At 48.5% G+C, this 23,846-nt stretch overlaps 1 protein-coding gene across 5 annotated transcripts in view; it reads right to left on the bottom strand.

Moving 5' to 3' along the window:
* col6a2 (collagen, type VI, alpha 2) overlaps nucleotides 1–23,846 on the bottom strand; it is a 111,190-nt gene that overhangs the window by 5,625 nt on the left and 81,719 nt on the right. For 4 of the 5 annotated variants that reach the window (XM_072483054.1, XM_072483064.1, XM_072483046.1 and 1 more), the window contains 6 exons: nucleotides 23,488–23,550; nucleotides 20,763–20,798; nucleotides 16,449–16,494; nucleotides 15,078–15,230; nucleotides 13,123–13,575; nucleotides 12,573–12,611 (listed from right to left, as the gene is read on the bottom strand). In XM_072483054.1, coding sequence (XP_072339155.1) covers nucleotides 12,573–12,611; nucleotides 13,123–13,575; nucleotides 15,078–15,230; nucleotides 16,449–16,494; nucleotides 20,763–20,798; nucleotides 23,488–23,550 — 790 coding nt within the window. Of the gene's footprint in view, nucleotides 1–5,192; nucleotides 6,728–12,572; nucleotides 12,612–13,122; nucleotides 13,576–15,077; nucleotides 15,231–16,448; nucleotides 16,495–20,762; nucleotides 20,799–23,487; nucleotides 23,551–23,846 lie in introns of those variants that run through there. The other variant, XM_072483073.1, reaches the window with a different exon arrangement.

The following is a 23,846-nucleotide window of genomic DNA, read 5'->3' as shown; positions in this document are numbered from 1 at the left end:
TTCAGAGTTTTTTGGCTGATGCACTTGCCATTTGCTCAGCGACATCATTTAAGATACTGGTGCTGAGCAGGTAAGGAAAAACTGGCGGATTGGACTCTATTCCCATCTATAACAATTAAGTAATGGGAAGGGAGGTATCAATAACCACACAGGCCGAACATGAGGTAGGAACAAGAGTCGGCCACTCAGCCCATTGAGCCTGCTCTGCTATTCAATAAAATTATGGCTAATCGGACATTTCAATACCTTTTACCCACACTATCCCCATAACCCTTTACGTTCTTGTTAATCAGAATCTACCAATATCTGCTTGAAACATACTCAATGACTGAGCTTCCACGGCCCTCTGGGGTAGATAATTCCAAAGATTCACAACCTCTGTGCAAAGAAATTTCTCCTCATCTCGGTTCTAACTGGCATCCCCCTTATTTTGAAATTATGCCCCCTGGTTCTAGGCTTTCCAACTAGAGGGAGCAATTACCCTTTAAATATTCCTTTCCATATTTTGTGAGTTTCAATGATCACCTCTCATTCTTCGTAACTCCTGGAGAATATAGGCTCAGTTTTCCCAATCTCTCCTCATAAGACAGTCCTGTCATCCCCAGAACAAGTCTGGTGAACCATCACTGCACTCCCTCTATGGCAATAATATCCTTTCTGAGGTAATGGGACCAAAACTGCACACAGTACTCCTGGTGCAGCGTAACCAAAGTTCGATACAATTAAAACAAGATCTCACTGCAAGACCTCAGTACTCCTGTACTCAATTCTCTTGCGATAAAGGCCAACATTCCATTAGTCTTCCTAATAACTTCCTGCCCCTGCATGTTATACTTCAGTGACTAATAGACAAGGACACCCTTTGTACACCTACACTTTGCAGTTTCTTACCATTTAAGAAATACTCAGCACATCTGGTTCTTAAGGAACATCTGGAAAATGAGCATTGACTCCAATTTCATTGCCTTGTGAGCTAAGCAAACATTTCTACTAAGCAAACTGAGACACGTTTCCCAAGATTTGGAAGAAACAGATATCCTCCCTTGAGATATCTATACCAGAGCCAACATAATCTACTCATAACTCAGTTAGTGGCAATGCATTTAATTCAGAATAACATAGGCCCCGTGGAATCATCCTACTTAACATTAGATTTGGATTTTCTCTTCCATTGGGAGAGCAAAAATAATGTTCAGTGACTTCCCAACCACGGCCACTTTGCTCCACCTCCTCACCTCATAAAGGAGGGGCCGGGGGCAGTGAGAATGTGTTAAAATGCCTCCTCCCACCACCCCCATCTCACACAGGGGGCTGGATTCTCCGTCCCGCCACGCCACATTTCTGTTTTACCCCGCCGGCGGGATGCTCCATTACGCTGGCTCGTCAATGGGGTTTCCCATTGTGGGGTAGCCCCACACCGTCGGGAAACCCCCGAGCTGCCGGCAAAACTCCCGCCGGCAGAGAATCCAGCCCATGATGTGCACGGTTGGGTTCCATTTGATGGTAGGTGGTATAAGACATAGGAAGGGGCTTTCTTTGCTCTGGTTGTTCTCATATTAAAATAGAACATATGGATGGATGAATTCACAAAGGTTCCGGTGGAATCCATAAACAGATCCAGAGGCTGTTTAAACAATCGCTGACGGGAACATTTCACCACTCAATGTTTTTAAAATCCTGCCCATTCGCTAGTGGCTCTGATGGCTTACTCAATACAAACCAACCTCATTTCAGATCCAACCTTCTGCGTGTCACTTTAAAAAAAATTAAGTACCCAATTCTGTTTTTTTCCAATTAAGGGGCAATGTAGCATGGCCAATCCACCTACCCTGCACATCTATGGTTTGTGGGGGTGAGACCCACACAGACACAAGGGAGAATGTGCAAACTCCACACTTGACAGTGACCTGGGGCGAGATCGAACTTGGGTCCTCAGCACTGAGAGGCAGCACTGTTCACCACTGTGCCGCCCGGGTTTTTGTTGTTGATTAGGAGCTCTGTCACAGTATTGTTGAAATAGATGAGTGCAGCTCCAACAACACTCATGAAGCTCAACACCATCCAGGACAAAGCAGCCCACTTGATTGGCACACATCGAGAAACATTCTCATGTCCTTTAGGGAAGGAAATCTGTCATCCTTAAATGGTCTGGCCTACATGCGACTCCAGACAAACAGCAATGTGGTTGACTCTTAAATGCCCTCAGAGATGGACAATAAATGCTGGTCCAGCCAGCGACGCTTACATCCCATAAATTAATAAAGGAAAAAAAAACATTCACTACCTCCATCAGCCATCTACAAGATGCACTGCAGGAACTCACTAAGGCTCCATAGGCAGCACTTTCCAAAGCCACACTCACTACCATCTCTTTGACAAAGGGTCATTTGGACTCGAAACGTTAGCTCTTTTCTCTCCCTACAGATGCTGCCAGACCTGCTGAGATTTTCCAGCATTTTCTCTTTTGGTTTCAGAGTCGAGCATCTGCAGTAATTTGGTTTTACCCACTACCATCTCGAAGGACAAGGGCAGTGGATACATGGGAATGCAACCACCTAGAAGTTCCCTTCCAAGACTTCGCCATCTTGACTTGGAAATATAATCGCTATTCTTTCACTGTCAAAATCCTGGAATTCCTTCCCTAACAGAGCTGTGGGTGTACATACACCACATGAACTGTAGCAGTTCAAGAAGGCGTTCACCACCATCTTCTCTAGGGTAATTAGGGATGGGCAATAAATGTTCCCTAGCTATCGACACCCATATCCCATAGACGAATATTTAAAAAAAAGAAGCCTTACACCTTGCAGCACCCTCCTCCTTTTCGCTCAGCATGTGTCACAAGCCTTTTAACAAGGCCAGCTGGAGAACCAACATCCAAGCTTGGTGGCAGGAATGCCATTGATGGTAAGTTCCCTAACTGAACCAAGTGATTCACATAGCTGGTAAACCTGGGACATCCATGTTAGTAGGCTGTGCCACACATAGTCATCCACCCCCTCCAGTGATACAGCATCCGGGCTTTTGGAAGTCTAGGCAACTTGTTCCTCTTTGTGCTTCTGCCCCTTGAACGCTGGTTAATCCTGTCTGAACTTTGTGGGGACATTTGGAAAGAGGCTCTCCAAATCTCACAGTCCCACTGCTCGATCAATCCCAGGTCAAAACATTAAGATTGATTGGTTAATATCAGCAACTACAGATAACTGCATCAGTGGGAACTCGGATTTAAGCCAACTTGGTTATGAGCCTCTCTCCTACATGCCAGATACCAAAGTCCATGGGGCGGGATTCTACAATCCCGCAGCACAGTGTCCATGCGTTTTACGACGGCGAGAACGGGCCGCTCCCATGACTAATGCTGGTTCGTACAGGGGGCCAGCACGGCAGTGGAGCGGTTCGCTCTGCTCCAGCTGCAGATCCCAGCGTGAACTGTGCGCCGTGGGATCCGCGCATGCGCAGTTGCGTCGGTGCCAATGAGGACATGCACAGTGGCACTGGTGCCAACACGCGCATGCGCAGTGGCCTCCTTCAACGCGCCGGCCCTGCGCAACATGGCGCAGGACTACAGGGGCCGACGCGTAGGAAAGGAGGCCCCCAGCCACAGAGACCGGTCTGCCGATCGGTGGGCCCCGATCGCAGGCCAGGCCACATCGGAGGCCCCCCTGGTGTCAGACCCCCCCTCCCCCCAAAGGCTGCCACCCGACCCTTACACACCGAGGTCATGCCGGACCGGAGAAGGTTAGAATGGCGCCGGTGGGATTGGGTTATTTTCTTACGACCCATCTGGGTCGGAGAATCGGTGGGTCGGCTGCGTAGAGCGGCCCGCGACCGGCGCCGTGCCAACTACGCCGGTGCCAATGGCGCCGATTCTCCGTTCTGCGCAGAATCGCGTGCCGGCGTCAGGGTGGCGTGGCCCATTCGCGGGGATTCTCCGGCCCGGCCCAGGGCTGGGAGAATCTCGCCCATGACCTCCCATCCACCCCCCCCAATTTCTGCTCCTCACTAAGGGACTGAGATCAGTACAGTACGAAACAAAAAATAAACTCAAAATCTCCAGGTCTAACGGCTTCTCAAAGCTCTAAAGGGAGGCAGATTGACCTGTTAGATTTATATCATTTGCCAGAAAGGTGCTGATTCACCTGCTGTGAATTTCCACCACATCTTGCTTTACGTTTAAAACTATTGCTCCATGCGGACGAACTAACTAATAGCTTCTGTAAAATTCACAGGGTCCCATTAGATTGGCCACATCCAACACAGGACAGGGATTGAGTTTGTGATATCATTGAGCAGCAGATCTTAGGGGTCTCTGAGATCCTCGAATGAGCGCACTTCCAGGCTGTGACAATGCAAGTGGATTCACTAGTATCTGCGCAGGGCTATGGTCTAAAACCAAACAAATGGGAAGGCGATGGTGCCGTGGTATTGTCATTGGACTAGTGATCCACAGGTCACGGGTAATGCCCTGAGACTTGGGTTTGAATCCCACCATGGCAGATAGTGACATTTGAGTTCTATAAAAATGATGACCATGAAACCATTGTCGATTGTCACTGTCCATCTGGTCCAGCAATGTCACTAAGGAAACCTGCCATCCTCACCTGGTCTGGCCTAGTCCAGACTCCAGATCCACCGCCATGTGGCCTGGTCACTCAGTTCAAGGGCAATGAGGGATGGGCAATCTGGTGATACCACGATCCCACGAAAGATTTTTTTAAAAATGGGCATCCCCAAAACCCACCCCGACTTGTGGCCTCTGCCTCTGAGTCACAAGGTTTTGCATTTGAGTCTCATTCCAGAGACTTGAGCACATAACTTGGGCCGACACTGCAGTGCTGAGGGAGAGCTGCAATATCGGAGGTCCCACCTAAACCAAAATATTGTCTGCCCCCTTTTGAGCTAGCATATGTCACTATTCAAGGAGAGAAAAGAGTTCCTCCTGATGTTTGGGTCCAATATTTAATCCCACAACTAACAACACTCAGAACGCATTATCTGGTCATTATCACAGTGCTGTTTGTGGGATCTTGCTGCACGTAAATTTGCTGCCCTGTTTCTGACAGTAACCCCACTTACTTCATAAGTACCTCACTGGCTGGATGGTACTTTTTGATGTGCTGAGGTCGTGAAAGGTGCTATACAAATGCAAGTGTGTTCGTTCTTCTTTTCTATTAAAACATCAGCCAGCATCCAAGAATACAATGAAATGTTTATTAAACAATACATGTACATGTTGAAAAATGCATTAGAGAAAGGCAGAAGTGTGCGACATCTTAGACAATACAGGCGCAGGAGCAGGCTCCACCCCTTAACAGCAGCTTGAGTGGGCCGAGAGACAGAGGGGAAATCTGAAAACATAATCAGGAAACGCTGGGAACACAAACATGGAACATCGGCATCTGGGAACGAGGAATACCAGGGCAACGTCCCTGGAATCTCCCTCATCCAAACTCAGATTCAATTAAGGTTGCCAAGTCTCCAGCTGAGAATAAAGATTAAGATCCAGGCCACTGAGGTAAGCAACCAGGGGAAGAGAGTCATAGAATTGTTACAAAAATCACTGGGACATTAAAATCAACTGTGTGTTTGTGTTTTTTAAAAACACACTCTTCGAATAGTAGCCCTAAAAGTATTGGAGATGAGATGAATAAGGCTCTTTGACCAAATGTCAGGCACTATCCAATGGGATCTCCAAGACCCTGCTTGCCAATTGGCTGGAGGGTGTTGGTTAGAGAATGGACATGTCTGGCAATCAATAGCAGGCAGGAGCCTGGATGTGGGAGGGCAAATGGATGGAACCTCCAGGAATCCATCCAGAATGGGCAACCCCAATGTCCATTTAGAAGATTGCCACTCATACTCTGTGGATTCCGCACTGTCTGCCTTGTACCCAGCAATATCTGCTTTTAGAGACAGGCTCTGCTTCAGAGCTTGGCCAAGACAAGTTTTGATTTTAATTTCCCACTGCCACCTCACCTCTCTGATTTAGCTGAAATGGACCGTTGTTTGACCTAGATTCCAGGAGATCATCCCTGTGGCCTTTACACAGCTAAATCTCATTCTCCTACCCCCTAGAAGCAGATTCACAGATCCAGTCTCTTTTTTTGGAGGATCACAATTCTATTGCAGGGGTAGATGAGCTGGATTGAGGAGCGCAAATAGCCCTCGGAGTGCGTCCTGGGAGCTGACCCAAACCAGCGACGGTCCAAACGCAGCTGTGCGAGACTCTGCATGTCAATGCTCTTCCCCGACCCTCAAGCCTACCCTGTATGACCAGCTGCAAGTGACCCCTGGTGACAGGGATGCAAGGCTCAGAACAAGAAGCTGCGGGTTAAGCTGGCTTTTCATTGCTTGCCCATCGGTAGCGCAGGTTTGGGATTGATGGGCATGTTCCGTGGAGCATTAATCGTCGTGGAAGTAGCACCCAGCCACTTCCCCTAGCACAGCTTCATGCCCTTCTCAACATCCCCTGTTATATCACTGTAAATCATTTTAAAAGAATCTATGAATAGGTCTGTCCAATTCTGCCGCTCCTCTCCAGTGGAGAATTTGGCCATCCCTGCGGTGTAAGCCATAGTCGCTACCAGTTTGCTGTAGGTATCTGGGTGCTCAGAAGTTTGCATTGCTGATCTAAATTCCTGGATTCTGTGAAACCAGTTACCAGGGTAGGTCCCTTGCATTGGGATGGGTGGGTAACCTGGGTATGCAGCGTTACTGCTTAAGATATCTGAAAACGATTAAAAGAGAAGAGTTTTTAGGCTCGCTGACACTGGCTGACAGAGTATACCATTCACTCAGTAATGAGTAAACCTTCCTAGTCTCCCTCAGAATGCTTTGCAGACTGAACTACACTTGCACAGTGAAATGAGGCCTTGAAGCAGCTTCATGGCTTTTATAAATGGGAGCACAGAATGCCAGGGTAGACCCCCTATAGAAAGGATAAGAATCAAAGTTTTGTGTTTATACTGTATTTCACCACCTCAGGAAGCCAGTGTCTTAGAGGTAATGTTGTTGATTAGGGTGAACGAGGGGCCCAGGCTAATGCGCTGGGGACATGAGTTCAAATTCCACCTTGGAAGCTGGTGGAAGTTAAATTCAATTAATTAATACATTTGGGATTGAAAGCTAGTCTTAGAAATGGCGACCATGCCAACTATCATCGATTGCCTGCCTCAATAATGTGCTTCAGGGAAGGAAATCTGCCACCTTACCGGCCTGGCTTGCATGTGATTCACAGCTCATGTGATTGACGCTCAACTGCCCCCTGAAAATGGCCCAGCAATCCACTCAGTTCAAGGGCAATTAGGGATGGGCAACAAATGCCGGCCTTGCCAGCGATACCCACCTCCCAAGGAATACATTTTTAAAAAATGTCTCAAAGTGTTTTACAGGCAGTACTTCATGGAAGATGTCGCAAAATAGGAAACGTGTTCAGTAAAGTTCCACGATCAGTAATGAAATAAATGACCAGGCCATCAATTTTAGGTGTTATCTGAGGGCCAAGTATTGGCCTGGGCATCCGGAAAACTCTCCGGCACTTCTTTGAAATGGTGTCATGGGAATGTATAGAGGGCAGATGTTTACCATCACATTCAAAAACAGCACCTTTGACAGTATAGCACTCCCTCAGTACTACACCGGAGCCTTAGTCTAGATTTCATACTCAAGGTTCTGGAGTGGGACTTGAACCTATTGACTCAAGAGGGTGCTAGCTGTTGAGCCATAGCTGATGATGTATTTGTACTGAAACAGAGCAGGCAAAGAGATTGAATTGAATTTTTTTAAATTACAAAAGGTTTGAAATAGAGTGAAGAGAAAAAACCTACTTCCTCTGGTCAGAGAGTTGTTTCTGACATGCCATCAGTTTAAAATTGCCACCCAGGCGGGTCAGCAGAGAGATTTGGGCTACAGTCAGAATTAAATAAATGGCAACTGTGGCTTTGCACGCACAAGTTTAGTTTTGAAACTACATTTTTTCCACGCAACCTTACCAATTAAGTTTTTGTGTGGGTTGCCCCAGATCCACCCCATGGAAAATGAATGTGGTCTCTGAAGAGTCATATCCATTCCAAATGGTTTCATAATATAAATTGGATGAAAAGGTCCTTCTGCATAGTCCATTGCATATCTCCCCTCCTGCTTTCATGCAATCCATGGTTTGGGCCAGACATGTCCTGCCCTTTATGTTATGAACGGTTGAGTCCACATAGCACTCCTCTATTGCTGAATGTGTAGTCAGCTCCATGTATAAACTCCCTTTTCACATACTGTTCTTAAAATGGTCTCAGATTTTCAAGTGCTTCTGTTTGCCCAGGGGTTTGATGACTGGTTCATCAGTGTCGCCCCAACTCTGTGCTGGTCAGCGAGGCTAACACATTGCCATGGCAACCATTCCATCTGTGTCCACGTGTCGAACATCATGGGCCCATATCCATGTTGTCCAATTCACTGATTATATGAGAGCCCATATTGGCCCCTGATGCCCACTCCACTGACGATTTGAGGGGCCATATTGATTTCACAAAAGGGCATTGAACATCTGCCACCACCCCCTCCCATTTGTGTTTGAGTTAAAACAGCAATGGGGATATGGTGACACCCCACCCATCAGCAGTGTCTAGCAATTTCCGACAGCCTCTGACAAATCAATATTAAGAATTTGGACTGAATGAATGATTGGAAAGGTGGAAGCCATAATTTTCAGTCCTGCTGCAACATTCATTCCACAGCCACTGATTCCACGTCTTTCCCCAGCAGCTGTCTTCATAGAGCCTGACTGTTCGCAACTTAGTGCCATGTTTGATCCCAAGTTGAGCTTCTGACCATGTATCCATGCCATCTCAGAGACCACCCGTTTCCACCTCTGTCACTTATTGTCTGACCCTGCTCCTGTTCACCTGCTACTGAAACCTACATCCATGCCTTTAGCTCCGGAGTTGACCATTCCACCACCCTCCTGGTCGGCCTCCCACATTCTACCCCCTCTGACCTTGAGGTCATCCAAAATTCCACTGCCTGTGCTAACTCTCATTCACTCATCGCTCTCTGACCTATAATGGTTCCCCTTTAACCAGCACCTTCATTTTAATTTTCTCATCCTTGCTTAAATCCCTCCCAGGCGTCACCCCTCCATATCTCTGTAATCTCTTCCAGCCCCACAACCCTCTGAATTATTTTGCACTCCTCCTCAAATTCTGGCCTCTCGAATACTCCACTACTGGTGGCCATGCCTTCAGCTGCGGAAACCCCAAACTGTGGAACTTCTTACCGGAAACTCTCTGCATTTTTACCTCCTGCCTCTTTCTTAACACACTCTTCAAAACTTACTTCTTTGACAAAGCTTTTGGTCACCTGCCCTAATACTTCCTAGTGTGGCTCAGTGTCACATTTTGCTCCAATGAATTGCTTTGGGGTACTTTTATGATGCTAAAAGGTGCTACATGAATGAAAGCAGCTGTTGCTGATCACACTACCCACTGTTAGCTCCCAATTCTGCAATGAAAGGATTAGCATATCATCATGCAGCATGGATTTGGTCTGGGCCAGCCAAGAATTCAGCAGCAACCAACCAGAGATGGCTTCTTTGTGTTAATTTTGACCACAGTTGTCTAGTGTTGTGAAGAGGACTCGAAGAGGCTATAAAAATACATTGATAGGTTAAGTGAGTGGGCAAAGATCTGGCAAATGGAGTATAATGTGGTCAAATGTGAAATTGTCCACAAACAGGAAGAATAAAAGAGAAAATTATCTAAATGGTGAGAGATTGCAGAACTCTGAGGTGCAGAGGGATCTGGGTGTCCTAGTGCATGAATCGCAAAAGGCGGGTATGCAAAGTACAGCGAGTAATTAGGAAAGCTGATAGAATGGCGCCATTTACTGCAAGGAAAATTGACTACAAAGGCAGGGGTGTTATGCTTCAGTTGCACTGGGTGTTGGTAAGGCAGGGGTGTTATGCTTCAGTTGCACTGGGTGTTGGTAAGACCATATACAGTATTGATCACCTTATTTAAAGGATGTTAATGTGTCAGAAGCAGTTCAGAGAAGGTTTACCAGACTAATACCAGGAATGGGTGGGTTGTCTTCTGGGAAAGGTTGGACAGGCTAGGCTTGTATCCTCTGGAGCTTAGAAGAGTAAGAGGCGACTTGATTGAAACATAAGGGCCGGGATTCTCCAAAGTCCCGGCCAACGGTTGATGCCGGCGTCAAAACTGCCGCGAGCGACGTCGGCGTCAACGGGCCTCCAGGCCCAGGCATTCACCCCTTCCTAGGGAGCTAGTACAGTGCTGGAGTACTGTCCACTGCTCGAAAGTGGTGCGCCACGGCCGGCGTGGGTCCGCGCATGCGCGTGGGTTACTGTCTCCCGCCAGCCCCCAGGCAACATGGTGGATCCCTACGGGGGCCTGGCATGGAGGAACATAGCCCCCTCCCCCACCCCCGGAATTAGCCCGCCCGCCGATCGGTAGGCCCCGATCGCGGGCCTGGCCACCGTGGAGGCCCCCCCCGTAGTTGGATCCTCCTGCCCCCCCACCAGGATGGCCCCTGCAGCCAGAACTCCGAGGTCCCTCCGGGTAGGACCACACGTGACACACGGCGGCGGGACTCGGCAGGCACTTGGCCCGTCAAGGCGCGGAGAATCGCTGGGGGGGGGGCGTTTTCAACAGCCCCCGATCGGCGCCGCGGCGACCCCATGGGCGCGATTACCGCTGATTCTCCAGTCGCCGGAGAATCGGCTGCCCGGCATCGGAGCGCCCCCCCCTGCCGATTCTCCGACCTGGTGCGGGATCAGAGAATCCCGGCCACGATCTTGAGGGTTTTTGAGCAGGTGGATATGGAGAGGATGGTTCCTCTTGTGGAAGAATCTAGAACTAGTGGTCACAGTTCAAAAATAAGTTTTAAAACGGAGACAAGGTGAAATATTTTCTGTCAGAGGGTCGAGAGTCTTTGGAACTCTCTTCCTTTAAAGGGCTGTGGTAGAGGAATCTTTGAATATTTTTAAGGGAGAAGTGGATAGATTCTTGGTAAGCAAGGGGGTGATAGGTTATAGGGGGTAGGCAGGGATGCAGATTTGAGGTTACTATCGGAGCTGCCATGATCTTATTAAATGGCAGAGTGAGTTCGTGGGGCCGAATGGCCTACTCCTGCTCCTTGTTCATATGTTAACAGTCCAGCAATGAACTGAGAAAAGGGATTGGGTCTTCTGACTGCCCGGTCAACATTTGGGACATAGCTGCGCATTTTGAAAGGGGCTGTACTGCCATGTGACCAGAAACACGTACCTCTTTTAATATGGGGCCCCAAGAGCCTCTGATGCAAATTGGGCTCATTTTTATGCCAGGTTCAAACTGGTCGAAGCCTGCGCTGTTTATAGTCTCCAAGCAATGGAAGAGAAGAGACCCAGCTGAGGTAAGAGTCAAATTTTCCTTGGTGAGTGTTCCTCCAGCCAGGTCCCCGTAAAAGTAATCTAGGCTCCAAATTAATAATTGCGGCTTATCTGAAGGCCTTCAACCTGTCCTCAAGGGCCCCTTTCCATTCAATGGGGTTTAAGGGCAGACTGCAGCACCAACTTTATTTTTCTGGCTGTCTCTGGTAATTAAATGCTCAGAAATTTGAAAGTAGGATGAGAGAAGGCGCCAATCTTCTCTCGGTCTTTTACTTGGAGAAGGCGGGGCAGCACGGTAGCACAAGTGGATAGCACTGTGTCTTCACAGCGCCAGGCTCCCAGGTTCGATTCCCTGCTGGGTCACTGTCTGTGCGGAGTCAGCACGTTCTCCCCGTGACTGCGTGGGTTTCCTCTGGGTGCTACGGTTTCCTCCCACAGTCCAAGGACGTGCAGGTTAGGTGGATTGGCCATGATAAATTGCCTTTAGTGACCAAAAAAGGTTAGGAGGGGTTATTGGGTTACAGGGATAGGGTGGAAGTGAGGGCTTAAGTGGGTCGGTGCAGACTCGATGGGCCGAATGGCCTCCTTCTGCACTGTATGTTCTATGTAACCCCTACCTCAATTGCGTTTCTCAGTCTGACTTGTGTCACCCTGAGATCTCAGCAATTTGCTTATATGGGTAAATGTTGTTGTACATGAAGGAAATGTGTGTTTCGCCATATGGCCCTCCCCCAAAACTGGCATGTTCAACTACTCTGGACTCGTCTAATTCCGTTAGTGAGTCCTCCTTCATTATGCAGAAAGGCACGAGCATGGCGGTGTTTTCATTTCGCTTGGGAGAAAAAAAAGAGGCATTCAGTCTAAGATCTCGACAATCCTCTACCTGCAAGAGACCTCCATGTTTCTATTTCTAGAATATTCTATTTTCTCACACCAAAATGATTTTAAGTATTCCATCAGGACTGGGCACAGCTGTGGAGAGCGTGGAGTGGGGGAGTGAAAGACGTTGTGTTATATTTACTTCCAGCAACAGTCTTAGGCTCTATATACAATCTACATCTGGTCGACATCATATGCCCCAAATGCAGTCTCTATATCGTCTCAGGTACAGTTTACGTGGTGTAAACATATAATGAATTAGCTTTCTGAGTGAGTCTCCTGCGCAATGTAATTTGATGAGCTTGGAACTTACCTGTTTTACAGGGGAGATCAGGACAGATAATCTCAGGATCTGAAAGAAAGGAAAAGATATAAAAACATTTCCGCTTGTCGTAGGAAACTATGAATGCATTGGAAAGGACAACGGGCGGGATTTTCTGGCCAATCCCACCAGTAGGATCTTTCCCTCTCACCTAACCCCCTGCGGTGGGTTCCCCAGCAGTAAGGCGGGTGAGTCAGGAAAACTGGCGCACATTAGCGGGACTGGAAGATCCAGGAGGCAACCAATGGCGAGCCACCTCAGGTCGACAGAAAATCGCACCCAATAACTTATATCCTTAGTTAAGGTCATTTGAAGGCTCCCCTCCAGAGAGCTACCTATCCCCCAACCAGGAATCCGCCAAGTGAAGAACTACTCCCAGACCTCAAACTTTATGAAGATGTCTTGGCAGTGAACTTGGGCTGGTATTGAGAGAGCTGACATTTTATAACACCCCTGGCCCCATCCTAGATCTGCTCCACGTCCTGCAGTACAGCTTTGAGATCTTTGGAAACAGACAGTGTCTCACTTTAGTTGGACTTACCGGGGCACAGCAGTTCCTCCATCTTGTCAATGAACTCCTCGGCCACCAGGTCTGCAAAGAGGTTCATTTTCTGCACCTGCCCATCCTGTTTACAGGCAATCGACTTCAGTGTTTCGTCGTCCTGTGCCCGGGAAAACATGTCCCCGATGCCGATGGCGTTGACAATGACGTCGCCCTTGCACAGGGACGTGAGCAGCGAGTCATCGTCCCGCGGGTCGTGCCGGCCATCAGTGATCACCACGGCGAAGACCTTCGCTTTATCGCGCTTGTTGGCTTTGATTAACGTGTCGTATGCAAATTTGAGGGCAGAGGGGGTCCAGGTGCCGCCTGCAATCCACTCCAGTTTCTTAACCGCCTCCTTGAAGGATGAGAGCGAGTTGATTTTTGGATCATTTAGCTGCACAGCTTCAAATGTTCCATCATGACTGTACTGGACAACACCAACGCGAGCTCCTGCAATCCCCAAGTTAAATGAGAGAAACAATCAACCGGTCATTCCACTGGGAACTTTACAGAGTAACACATACTGTACTTGCAGAACTGACTAGTTACAGAGTGTGAGCTAAGAGGGGTCAAAGTGTTCTACAGCACAGCAAGAGGCCCTTCAGCCCATCATGCCCTCACGGCCATCAAGCACCTATCTATTCTAACCCCATTTTCCAGCACTTGGCCCATAGCTTTGTCTGCTATGGTTTTTCAAGTGCTCATCTAAATGCTTCTTAAATGTTATGAGGTTTCATCTCTCTATCGCCCTTTCAGGCAGCGAGTTCCAGATTCCCCCCCACCCTCTGGGTGAAAAGGTTTTCCCTTAATTGTCTCTGAACCTCCTGCCTCTTACCTTAAATCTATGCCCCTTGTTATTGCTCCCTCTATTAAGAGGAAACATTTCTTCCTATTTACCCTCCCTATGTATCTCAGAATTTTGTACACCTGGATGAAGTCCCCCCCTCAGGCTTTTCTGCTCCAAGGAAAACAACTCCAGCCTAACCAGCCTCTCTTCATGGCTGAAACCTCCAGCCCTTGCAACATCCTGATGAATCTCCTCTGCACCCTTTTAGTGTAATCACATTGCATTCTATTCCAGCCTTTACAGAACATGTTCACACTTGATGAGTTGGTGGCAGGGGGGTTCACTGAAAGAAAAGGCTAGGTGGCTAATAGCTAAAAGGGCAGTTTTAGGCTGACCAGTCACAGAGGGAGCTGCTTAAGTCGACACCTGCAACCAGAAAGAGTGTGGGCTGGCCATGAGGTAGGAGTCTGAGCAAGGTGTATGATTGATTAACACAGGATCGGACTGTGGTGTGAGGGTCGCATTGGTTTCAGAGCGTGTTCATAGGAGCGTGTGCATAGTCGTGGAACTGGCTGTCGAGTGCTCAGCCCCACTGTAGAACCTGAGTGGACCTAAGACCAAGAGCATGTTCTAAAAGTGCAATTTTTGTTTCAGCATTTCTAAAGGTGAAGGGCGTGTTATGATAGGCTGAGGTGTGCCTATTAATAGGTTCTAGGTTGTACCATGCCAACATCTCTGCCCGCTGTGCAGAACGGCCAATAAGTCCAAAATCACAAAGCAAATTGTAAACATGAATCATGTCAAAAAAACGAATGAACCTAACTGTGCGCAGTGAGCTTCTGTATTTGGCTTCCATCTTGAACCTGAGGATAGTAATGACTGTCAGTCTCAGACCCAGGGTTGCCAGGCGACTGTAACTTTAGTTACACATCCTTCAGTGATAGGCCTCAACAGTTCAAAAGGACATCACTTAAAATTTTGAAAGAAAATGATCCAGCTGCATGTAGTCAAGATTAAAAATAAAAAAGGTGACCATAAAAGTCCATTTACATCTAAATTCTGGAAGAGTGTTTCTTTCCCACACCATTTTTAAGTGAAGAAAAGTTCCAATAGCCTAGAACGTGAAGGTTATGTGAAGTGGGTGACCTTTCCCTGGATTGCTGACCTGTGTTAGATTTGGGATCTTTGGCTAACGTGCCCAATCGGCTGACGGTATTGATGACGAAATTCTTTTCCAGAGTAAAGTTGGTCAGGCCAATACTCTCCGAGCTGTCAATTACAAATACAATATCCAGCGGACCACACTGCTTCTCACAGTCTGAAAAGAGAAGGGGAAGGGAATGGAAAATAAAGGAGGTTAAACTGTGTTAATTGACACTCATCAGTTATATATCTTGTATGAGAAATCCTGTGGAGCACAAAGATAGGCTTCAAGGATGGCAGTTGATACAAAATTCAAACTGATCTAATTAATCAATCCTCTCTACTGACCACTTAATGGAACTATAGGAACTCGGTATGTAGAAACTTCTGGATAAAAAAAGGATTCATCTGGTTGGCCTTCGATCATTCGATTAGTTGGAATAATATTGGAATTGACTAGTCATGACGATCAATCTCTATCGATTAGTTTACAACAGATCCAGATATGAGGCAAGGAAAACTATCGATGGTGCAGCTTTGAGAATCACAAGCTCAAAGTAACCCGTTCCTCCCAAGTTGCACTGTGACTCTCCTTATAATAATAATCGCTTATTGTCACAAGTAGGCTTCAATGAAGTTACAGTGAAAAGCCCCGAGTCGCCACATTCCAGCGCCTGTTCGGGGAGGCTGGTACGGGAATTGAACCCACGCTGCTGCCTTGTCCTGCATTACAAGCCAGCTATTTAGCCTGCTGTGCTAAACCAGCCCCAGTGAGAGACAAGGAAGAGGTTTCCTGAGGGTTATTTGAACTCGATGCTGACACACCTGATGGTAAGAGTTTGGTGGCGGGGGGGAGGAGGGGGCTGACAGTTTGTGTTGGCTCACTAATCCAATACCAGCTTCACGGTTCTGGACGGTGCCATTGAGAATTAGCCACCAGATTTATTAATTCATGGGATCTGGGAGACTGTGTCAGCCATTGGCAGCTGGGATTCATCTCATCTGGCTTCAGGTAAAACTACAAAAGTTACAGACAGGAAGCCAACCAGTAATCTATGCTCAAAGAAAAACAGAAAATACTGGACAATCTCAGCAGGTCTGAGAGCATCTGTGGAGAAAGAAGGGAGCTAACGTTTTGAGTATGGATGACTCTTTGTCAGTAACCTATGCTATTAAAGTACATGCTGTGATGCCTCAAATTAACCAATGGATGTCGGAATTTAGATTAGTGGCTGGGACTGTCCAGAAAAAGAGCAGAGACTGCCACATACTCCTTGTGATTTACTGACGTATGCTCCTATTGTGCACAGTGTGGTCAACAAGGCCCCTTGATGGAAGGTCTCTGAATTTCACTGCGGAATATAAGTGCTGTGGCTGAAACAAATGAACTTACCACAACATCCGCATGTCTCCCTGACGTAAGTCATCACGTCACAGTCCTACAGGGAATGAAAATCAGGAGAAATCACATAGCAAGTAGACATCGCCTTAAGCTGAAGCCTTACCTAAAAACTCAACAAAGCATTAGAGGGAGGGAACAAACTTGTGAGAACGCACTGGAGAGGGAGAATGTAGTACACAGGATCTAGTTAATGAAGAGCATTCATTGCCATTTCTTGATGATTCTCCTGCATGCAGCTGAAGGTGCTGACTCTAGGCTCACCAACTCCAGTTGGCCGTATCGCTGAGGTTCCATCACGTGACTCAAACAACCCCAGCTCAACATGTGATTGCTGCAACTACGGGGCACAGTGGTTAGCACTTCTGCTGCACAACGCTAGGGACCCAGGTTCAATTCTGGCCTAGGGTGACTGGATGGAGTTTGCATGCTCTCCCTGGGTCTGTGTGCATTTCTTCTGGGTGCTCCCGATTTCTCCCACAGCCCAGAGGTGTGCAGGTTAGGTGGGGTTATGGGAATAGGGTGGGGGAGTGGGCCTAGGTAAAATGCTCTTTCAGAGGGTCGGTGTAGACTCAATGGGCCAAATGGCCTCCTTCTGCACGTGGCATTCTATGAATTCTGTGATTCAAACCACCCTGCTAATATGCCCACCATTGGTCCACCCTTCAGGCAGACCATCTTTCCACCGCCAATGAGAAAGACTCTTTGCTTCCCAATTGGACTGGTCTTGACTGTTCGTGAGACAGCACAACCTCCATCTCTAATATTAAATACCCAACAGATGAAAGTGTTCAAAGAAAATGAATTAAAAATAACACCGTCCACACCTATCCTCCAACCCTGCAAAAACAGCTTACTCATCCTCGCCACTGTCATATAGAACATAGAACAATACAGCACAGAACAGGCCCTTCGGCCCACGATGCTGTGCCAAACCTTTATCCTAGATTAATCATAGATTATCATAGAATTTACAGTGCAGAAGGAGGCCATTTGGCCCATCGAGTCTGCACTGGCTCTTGGAAAGAGCACCCTTCCCAAGGTCAACATCTCCAACCTATCCCCATAACCCAGTAACCCCACCCAACACTAAGGGCAATTTTGGACACTAAGGGAAATTTAGCATGGCCAATCCACCTAACCTGCACATCTTTGGACTGTGGGAGAAAACCGGAGCACCCGGAGAAAACCCACGCACACACGGGAAAGGGGGGAGCACCAAAGAAGGGGGAAAGGGAGGGTATGGATGGAGGGGGGATGGAGGAGGGGGGAAAAACAAAAGGGGAGCCAGAAGGGGAAAGAGATAAGAGAACAAAAGCGGGTGGGGGTGGGGGGTGGGGGGGTGGGGGGTGGGGGGGGAGTTATCACAGGGGACGACAACGGCGGCAACTACCACAACACGAGAGAAAGTAAGGAAAAACGACAGAGAAATGAGCAAGGGCCGATGCTGAGGCAACTGCACGAAGAATGTAAAAAGCACGAGGGAGCACCACCCGAGCTGATGTTCTGTAATAAGAAAGAGAAAATAGAAGAGAGGGGGGGGGAAACCCCCGGTCATGTTACGTATTTCCTGGATCCTTTGTGTTTTGCTATGCTATGTATATACCTGTATTTATATCATGTACAAAACCCAACAAAAACATTTAAAAAAAAGAACCACTGGCATCCCCTCCTACTTTCCACTAACCATCACCTTCCCCACCCCCGGCCCCCCTTCCGGATCGGCCACAATGCTCCCCATCTCAAACGCAACCCGCTTATCAACCAACACCGCCACCCCCCTCGTCTTCATATCCAACCCCGAAAGACATATCAGCCCTACCCATCCTTTCCTCAGCCTTGTCTGGTCCCCTATCCTCAGGTGCGCCTGCTGCAAAAAGGCCACGTCCGTCTTCAAACTCTTCAGACGTACGAGATATATGACAGTTTGAGTGGCTCATTCAACCCCCTGATATTCCACGGGGCGGGGGTGTGGGGGGGGGGGGGGGGGGAGAGTGGGGGGGAGGGGGGGAGGGGGGAGGGGGGGGGAGGGGGGAGGGCCCCCCCCCTCCGACCTGCCGATCAGTCATATCCCTTTTCGAGCCAGCCCCAGCCCGTGTCCCGTGCCCGGCCCACCCTCGGATGTTCACCAACATCGATCTCTTCCAAACTGCGACACATCAACCTCACTCATGTCAGCAAACCCCCACAACCCCCACCGCCCTCAAAATCCCAACTCCCTCCCCCTCCACCATACCTACCTCCTGGCAACCCAGCACTTCACTCCCATTAACTAGCCTGCCCAGCTAGCATGGTGGTTCCCACCCAAAGCCGCCAACCATCCTACCTCCCTCCAACTCCCCTCCCCCCATCCAACCCAACCATCCATCCCTCAAGAGTAACAAAAGGCACACTCACCACGTCAAAACCTGCCTCTGAAAACCCACCACAACATTTTACAGAACCCCCAAAACTCCTCCAACGTTCAATGTCCTCCACTCCTCCCAGTTCATTGTCCCTCAAATTCCATCGCCTCCTCTGGTGTGTCAAAATAAAACAATCGTTTCTGGAAAGTCACCCACAGCTGGGCCGGGTACAGTACCCCAAACTTCACCCCCTTTTCTTTTTTTTAATATAAATTTAGAGTATTCAATACATTTTTTCAGGGGCAATTTAGCGTGGCCAATCCACCTACCAGGCATATCTTTGGGTTGTGAGGGAGAAACCCACGCAAACACGGGGAGAAACCACACGGACAACAACCCAGAGCCGTGATCGAACTTGGGACCTCGGCGCTGTGAGGCAGCAGTGCTAACCACTGTGCCCCATGCTGCCCAATTGCACCCCCTTTTTAAAGAAGGCAACCTTAATCCAGTTGAACCCGGCGCTCCTCTTCGCCAGCTCCGCACCTATAGCTCATTCCCTTCCCGGGTACATTTCTCAGTCTGCCTCGCCCACCGAAGGATTTTCTCCTTGTCCAGAAAGCGGTGCGACTGCACCACCGTCGCCCTCGTCAGCTTTCCTGCCTGCAGCCTCCTTCTCAGCACCTGGTCCACTTCCAGGGGCCGCTCAAAGGCCCTCTCCCCCATAAACCTCTCCAACAGCCTTGCCACATACACTGTGGCCTCCGCAACTGCACAACGCCTTCAGGCATCCCAACAATCCTTAGGTTTTGCCTTCTGGAGCGGCTCTCCAGACCCTCCACCTTCTCTCTCAGCTTTTTCTGGCTCTCCCGCATCACTCCCATCTCAGCCACCAATGAGGCCACGTGCTCCTCATGCTCCCCCACCGCCTCCACCACTTTGTGGATCGCCGTGCCCTGGAACACCAGCCTCTGCTCAACTCGCTTGGCGCACCACGAAAACTCTCCTGCTCCAACTGCACTTTCTTTCTTGTGGTGGTCCTCGTCCACTGATCTATGCAGCAGCCACACCAGGGGAGTATTACCTTCCCCAGGCACTGCTGCACCTTTTATCCTCAAATACTTCACCCTTCGGGTGGGGAAAGGACCACAGAAATATGCCTTGAGCGGGAGCTACCACATGTGTGACCGCTCACTCCATGGCGACCACTGGAAGTCCTGATGAGTTTTACATTAGACATGACTCTGTCTTTATACATTGGAGCTGCCGAGTTGACCAGTTAGTTTCCCAAGAGCTTAAGTATGCATTTAAACAGAATGTGGCATCCAGTTTCCCGCTTTCCCTCCCCCAAGTTGCCCCCATCTCCTCAGCCTGGCTAATCGCCCCGATCTTGCTTCTCATGACTCAGAGGTCTAGTCTTCTGCTCTGCTCCCCTGGACAGCTGCCCGCTACTGCATCATATGCAACTCCCCCATACAATGGTACTGAGGTTGAGCTCCAATGTTGGGCGAGCCTCATCATTCAGGTAAGGAGTAGCGTTGCCAACCCTCCAGCAATGTCCTGAAGTCCCCATCAATTAAGATCAGTCTCACAGGAGAAATATTAAAGTGACATTTAAAAATATAGCAATTTTATTTAATTTCCTTTGAATAATTTTGTTCCTCCCACTGTAGACATATTGGAGTAGGGGGAAAATGGCAGCTGGTCTCAACAGTCAAGGATCATCCAATCAGGTGGTGAAAAGGACGATTTTTATTCCATCGGTATGGGCAAGTGAGATGTTCTAAAGATGAATATGTTGGACAACCAATGGCGAAGATGAGTGCGGGGTCACCTGCGGCATGGGATTACTGGGCTGAATGCTCCCATGGTATGGACATTCAGAGTTGGTGACCCTCCTACAGGGATGGGCCTCTCAACCTCACCGTCCCTCGGCCAGGAATCAAGGTCGACAGATGATACTTACTGTAAGGCCAGCATCTCCTGGTGATCCGTGAGGCCCCTGAAGCCAAATAAGAAACACAATCAGTTCGAAAGAAAGTTAAAACATGACTAGATCTGATGGAGTGTTCTCCTAATGGTACCATTTGACTGGCATAATTGAAACAAAAGAGGCGGCAGAAGACAGTCACATGGTTTCCAGACATTAAACAGTCAGCGATACAATAAAGTAATCTACAAGAATAGTTCTTCAATACCTTTAGCTGGGTGCTCATTTGAATCAGGCCGTCAGCCTTCCCCTCCCACTCATCTCATCAGCTGACTGCAGCAACGACTTGGAGCTGTGGGCCCTTTCGGGAAAGAAAACTTGTTCAAGTGACTCTATCAGGCCCCTTGCTAAATTTGGTGGTTGAATAAGGGGCTCAGGGGTTATGGGGAGAAGACAGGAGAATGGGGGTGAGAAAATATCAGCCATGATTGAATGGCGGAGCAAACTCGATGGGCCGAGTGGCCTAATTCTGCTCCAATGTCTTATGATCTTATGGTCCATCTATTTTCACTCATGGGGCTTGCAGGGGTCTGACCACCATCTCCTCCTTGGTAAATACGAATAAGGACTGAACCTTTCGGCCAATGTCTGGGTTAATGGAATAAGGGCTCCGTTGAGGTTTTCCATTTAGATATCAAGAAGATATGCATTTCCTATGTAGCTGCAGTCCATTATGACCACAATCCTTGGAGGTCCAGGCCTGAAGGATCCTATGAAAGACACCTGGAAGCCTGGGTGAGATCTGGAGGGCTGATTTCTATTGGCTTCCAGGAATTCCTGGATCTGGAACACTTGATGCTTTGGCCAACTTACACACAAGGCCTAACAACATTCAGTCACAAATTTGGGACAGTCTTTGTTCTCCTATCACTCAATGTCACGGTAACACAGTGGTTAGCACTGTTGCTTCACAGTGCCAGGGTCCCAGGTTTGACTCCCGCTTGGGCCACTGTCTGTGCGGAGTCTGCACATTCTCCCCATGTCTGCGTGGGTTTCCTCCGGGTGCTCCGGTTTCCTCCCACAAGTCCCGAAAGACGTGCTTGTTAGGTTAATTGGACATTCTGAATTCTCCCTCTGTGTACCCAAACAGGCACCGGAATGAGGCGACTAGGGGCTTTTCACAGTAACTTCATTAGCGTTAATGTAAGCCTACTTGTGACAATAATAAAGATTATTATTATTATTATTTGGAGAATTCTTAGTCCCCATTATCCATGGATGGTTAGGAATGTCGGCCAGATTTTCTCATTTGCCCTCCATGCAGATGCAGTGACCCTGCTCAGAGTGAGGACCATGGAACTGATACTTTGACATCTGAAAACTAAGATTTATGTTTCAATGATGGAAGGAGCAAGATCATATTTCTTATGAATATAGTTGTGATTTCCATTTGCCAAATGTTGCAGATCTGCATTGTAGATTTCAGGAACAATTTGCTGAAAATATTCAGGATACGGTGGTGATATTTCTCTAGACAGTGGGCCCACCATTTGCGTCACTAAAGGGCCTGGGAGAGCAGATCTTTGGGGCTAGATTCTCTGCTTCTCGAAGCCGAAATCGCGTTCGGTGACGGGTCGGAGAATCCTTTTTGGCACTGAAATCAGGATCGGCGCCAGCTTTTCAATTCTCCGCCTCCTGAAAATTGGGGTACTCTAGGAATACATCGCGCTGATTATCCACCGCCTCGAGGCCCGCCACACGATGCTCCGTTGCTGACCGGCCGAATTCCAGACAGCGTGGCTTATGTGTGCTCACACCATCCGGGATCTTCACTTTGCGGCTGTGGACTCAGTCCGGGACCGCCACAGTTGGGGGAGGGCCGATCGGAGGGCAGGGTGGGGCTTCGTTCGGGGCTGGCGGTCGGGGGCACGAGAGTTGCCGATGCGGGGCACTACTTTGGCGGTCCAGGTCCACGGGCTGAGTCCACCGTGGAGCACGGCGCGGCTGCTGCAGGCCGCTGCCGTGTGCATGCGCGACCTCTGACCTGGAAGTGCTGGGGGGCGTATCGGCAGCTAGAGCTGCGAGCTCTTCGATGGCTCCCTGCTAGCCCCCTGCAAAATGGGGAATCAGTGGCCTTTTGATGCCTGTTTTCCTGCCATAAAAGACCACAGTTTTCACAACGGCACGGGGACTTAGCCTCCAAAACGAAGAATCCAGCTCCATATCTCCAGTTCTCCTGATGGGTGCAGACGTCTCTTCAGGGAGTCCTGGGCCGTGCAGGGCCAGAAAAGTCCCAGGTTTGACCTCTGACCTATACTCGCTGATCTCAGATCATATTGTGGCAGTGGGGGCATCAAATTTGGCTTTAGGTCTTTTGGGGGTAGTCGTTTTGAGGTAAGACTCCCGCCATCCCAGAATCAGGAATTGTAGGATTCACACTTACTCTTGAGAGCCCAGGAAAGTGCAGATTAGAATGGGATCTCTGTGAATGCTGAACTGTTGATCTGAGGTACATAGAACATAGAACTGTACAGCACAGTACAGGCCCTTCAGCCCACGATGTTGTGCCGAACTAGTCTGAAACTAAGATCAAATCAACCTACTCCCAATCATTCTAGTGCACATTCTAGGTGTTGAATCGTAGTCTGCTTTGCAGCCTGTTTGCTGCTGTGAACATCAGTAACACTACATGTGGTGTGTTAAGGAATACAGGACGGAGAACTTGCAGCCCTTAGTTAGATGTGAGACAAGTGGCACGTACCTCTGTACCTGGGCCTCCTGGGGACCCTCTCTCGCCTGGCTCACCTATTGGTCCAGGATCACCCTAGAGGAAAGGAAAGGAGCAAAGCCTCTTAATGTAAACTGTTCCAAGGATGTACTATCTAGAATATACATTTGTAATGTTGCCTTCTGGATGTATATTGGACAATTTGAAAAGAAACATTTTGTGCGAACACAGGACACAAGCCTATTAAGTTGCATTTGTGAAGGCCGCAAACCATCTTATGGAGGCACAGAGTCTATGGAGCTCTTGGAGAGAGTGGCTAAATTAAGCCCTGATGTAAACCAGTGAGAAGTCACGTGATTAAGTTCTCAGGTGTAAAATATACTGAATTTGAA

The sequence above is a fragment of the Scyliorhinus torazame genome, chromosome 2 (assembly GCF_047496885.1).
Source record: "Scyliorhinus torazame isolate Kashiwa2021f chromosome 2, sScyTor2.1, whole genome shotgun sequence".
Lineage (NCBI taxonomy): Eukaryota > Metazoa > Chordata > Chondrichthyes > Carcharhiniformes > Scyliorhinidae > Scyliorhinus > Scyliorhinus torazame.
Note: the sequence above shows the minus strand (reverse complement) of the source record. Positions and strands in the feature narration are given on the sequence as shown.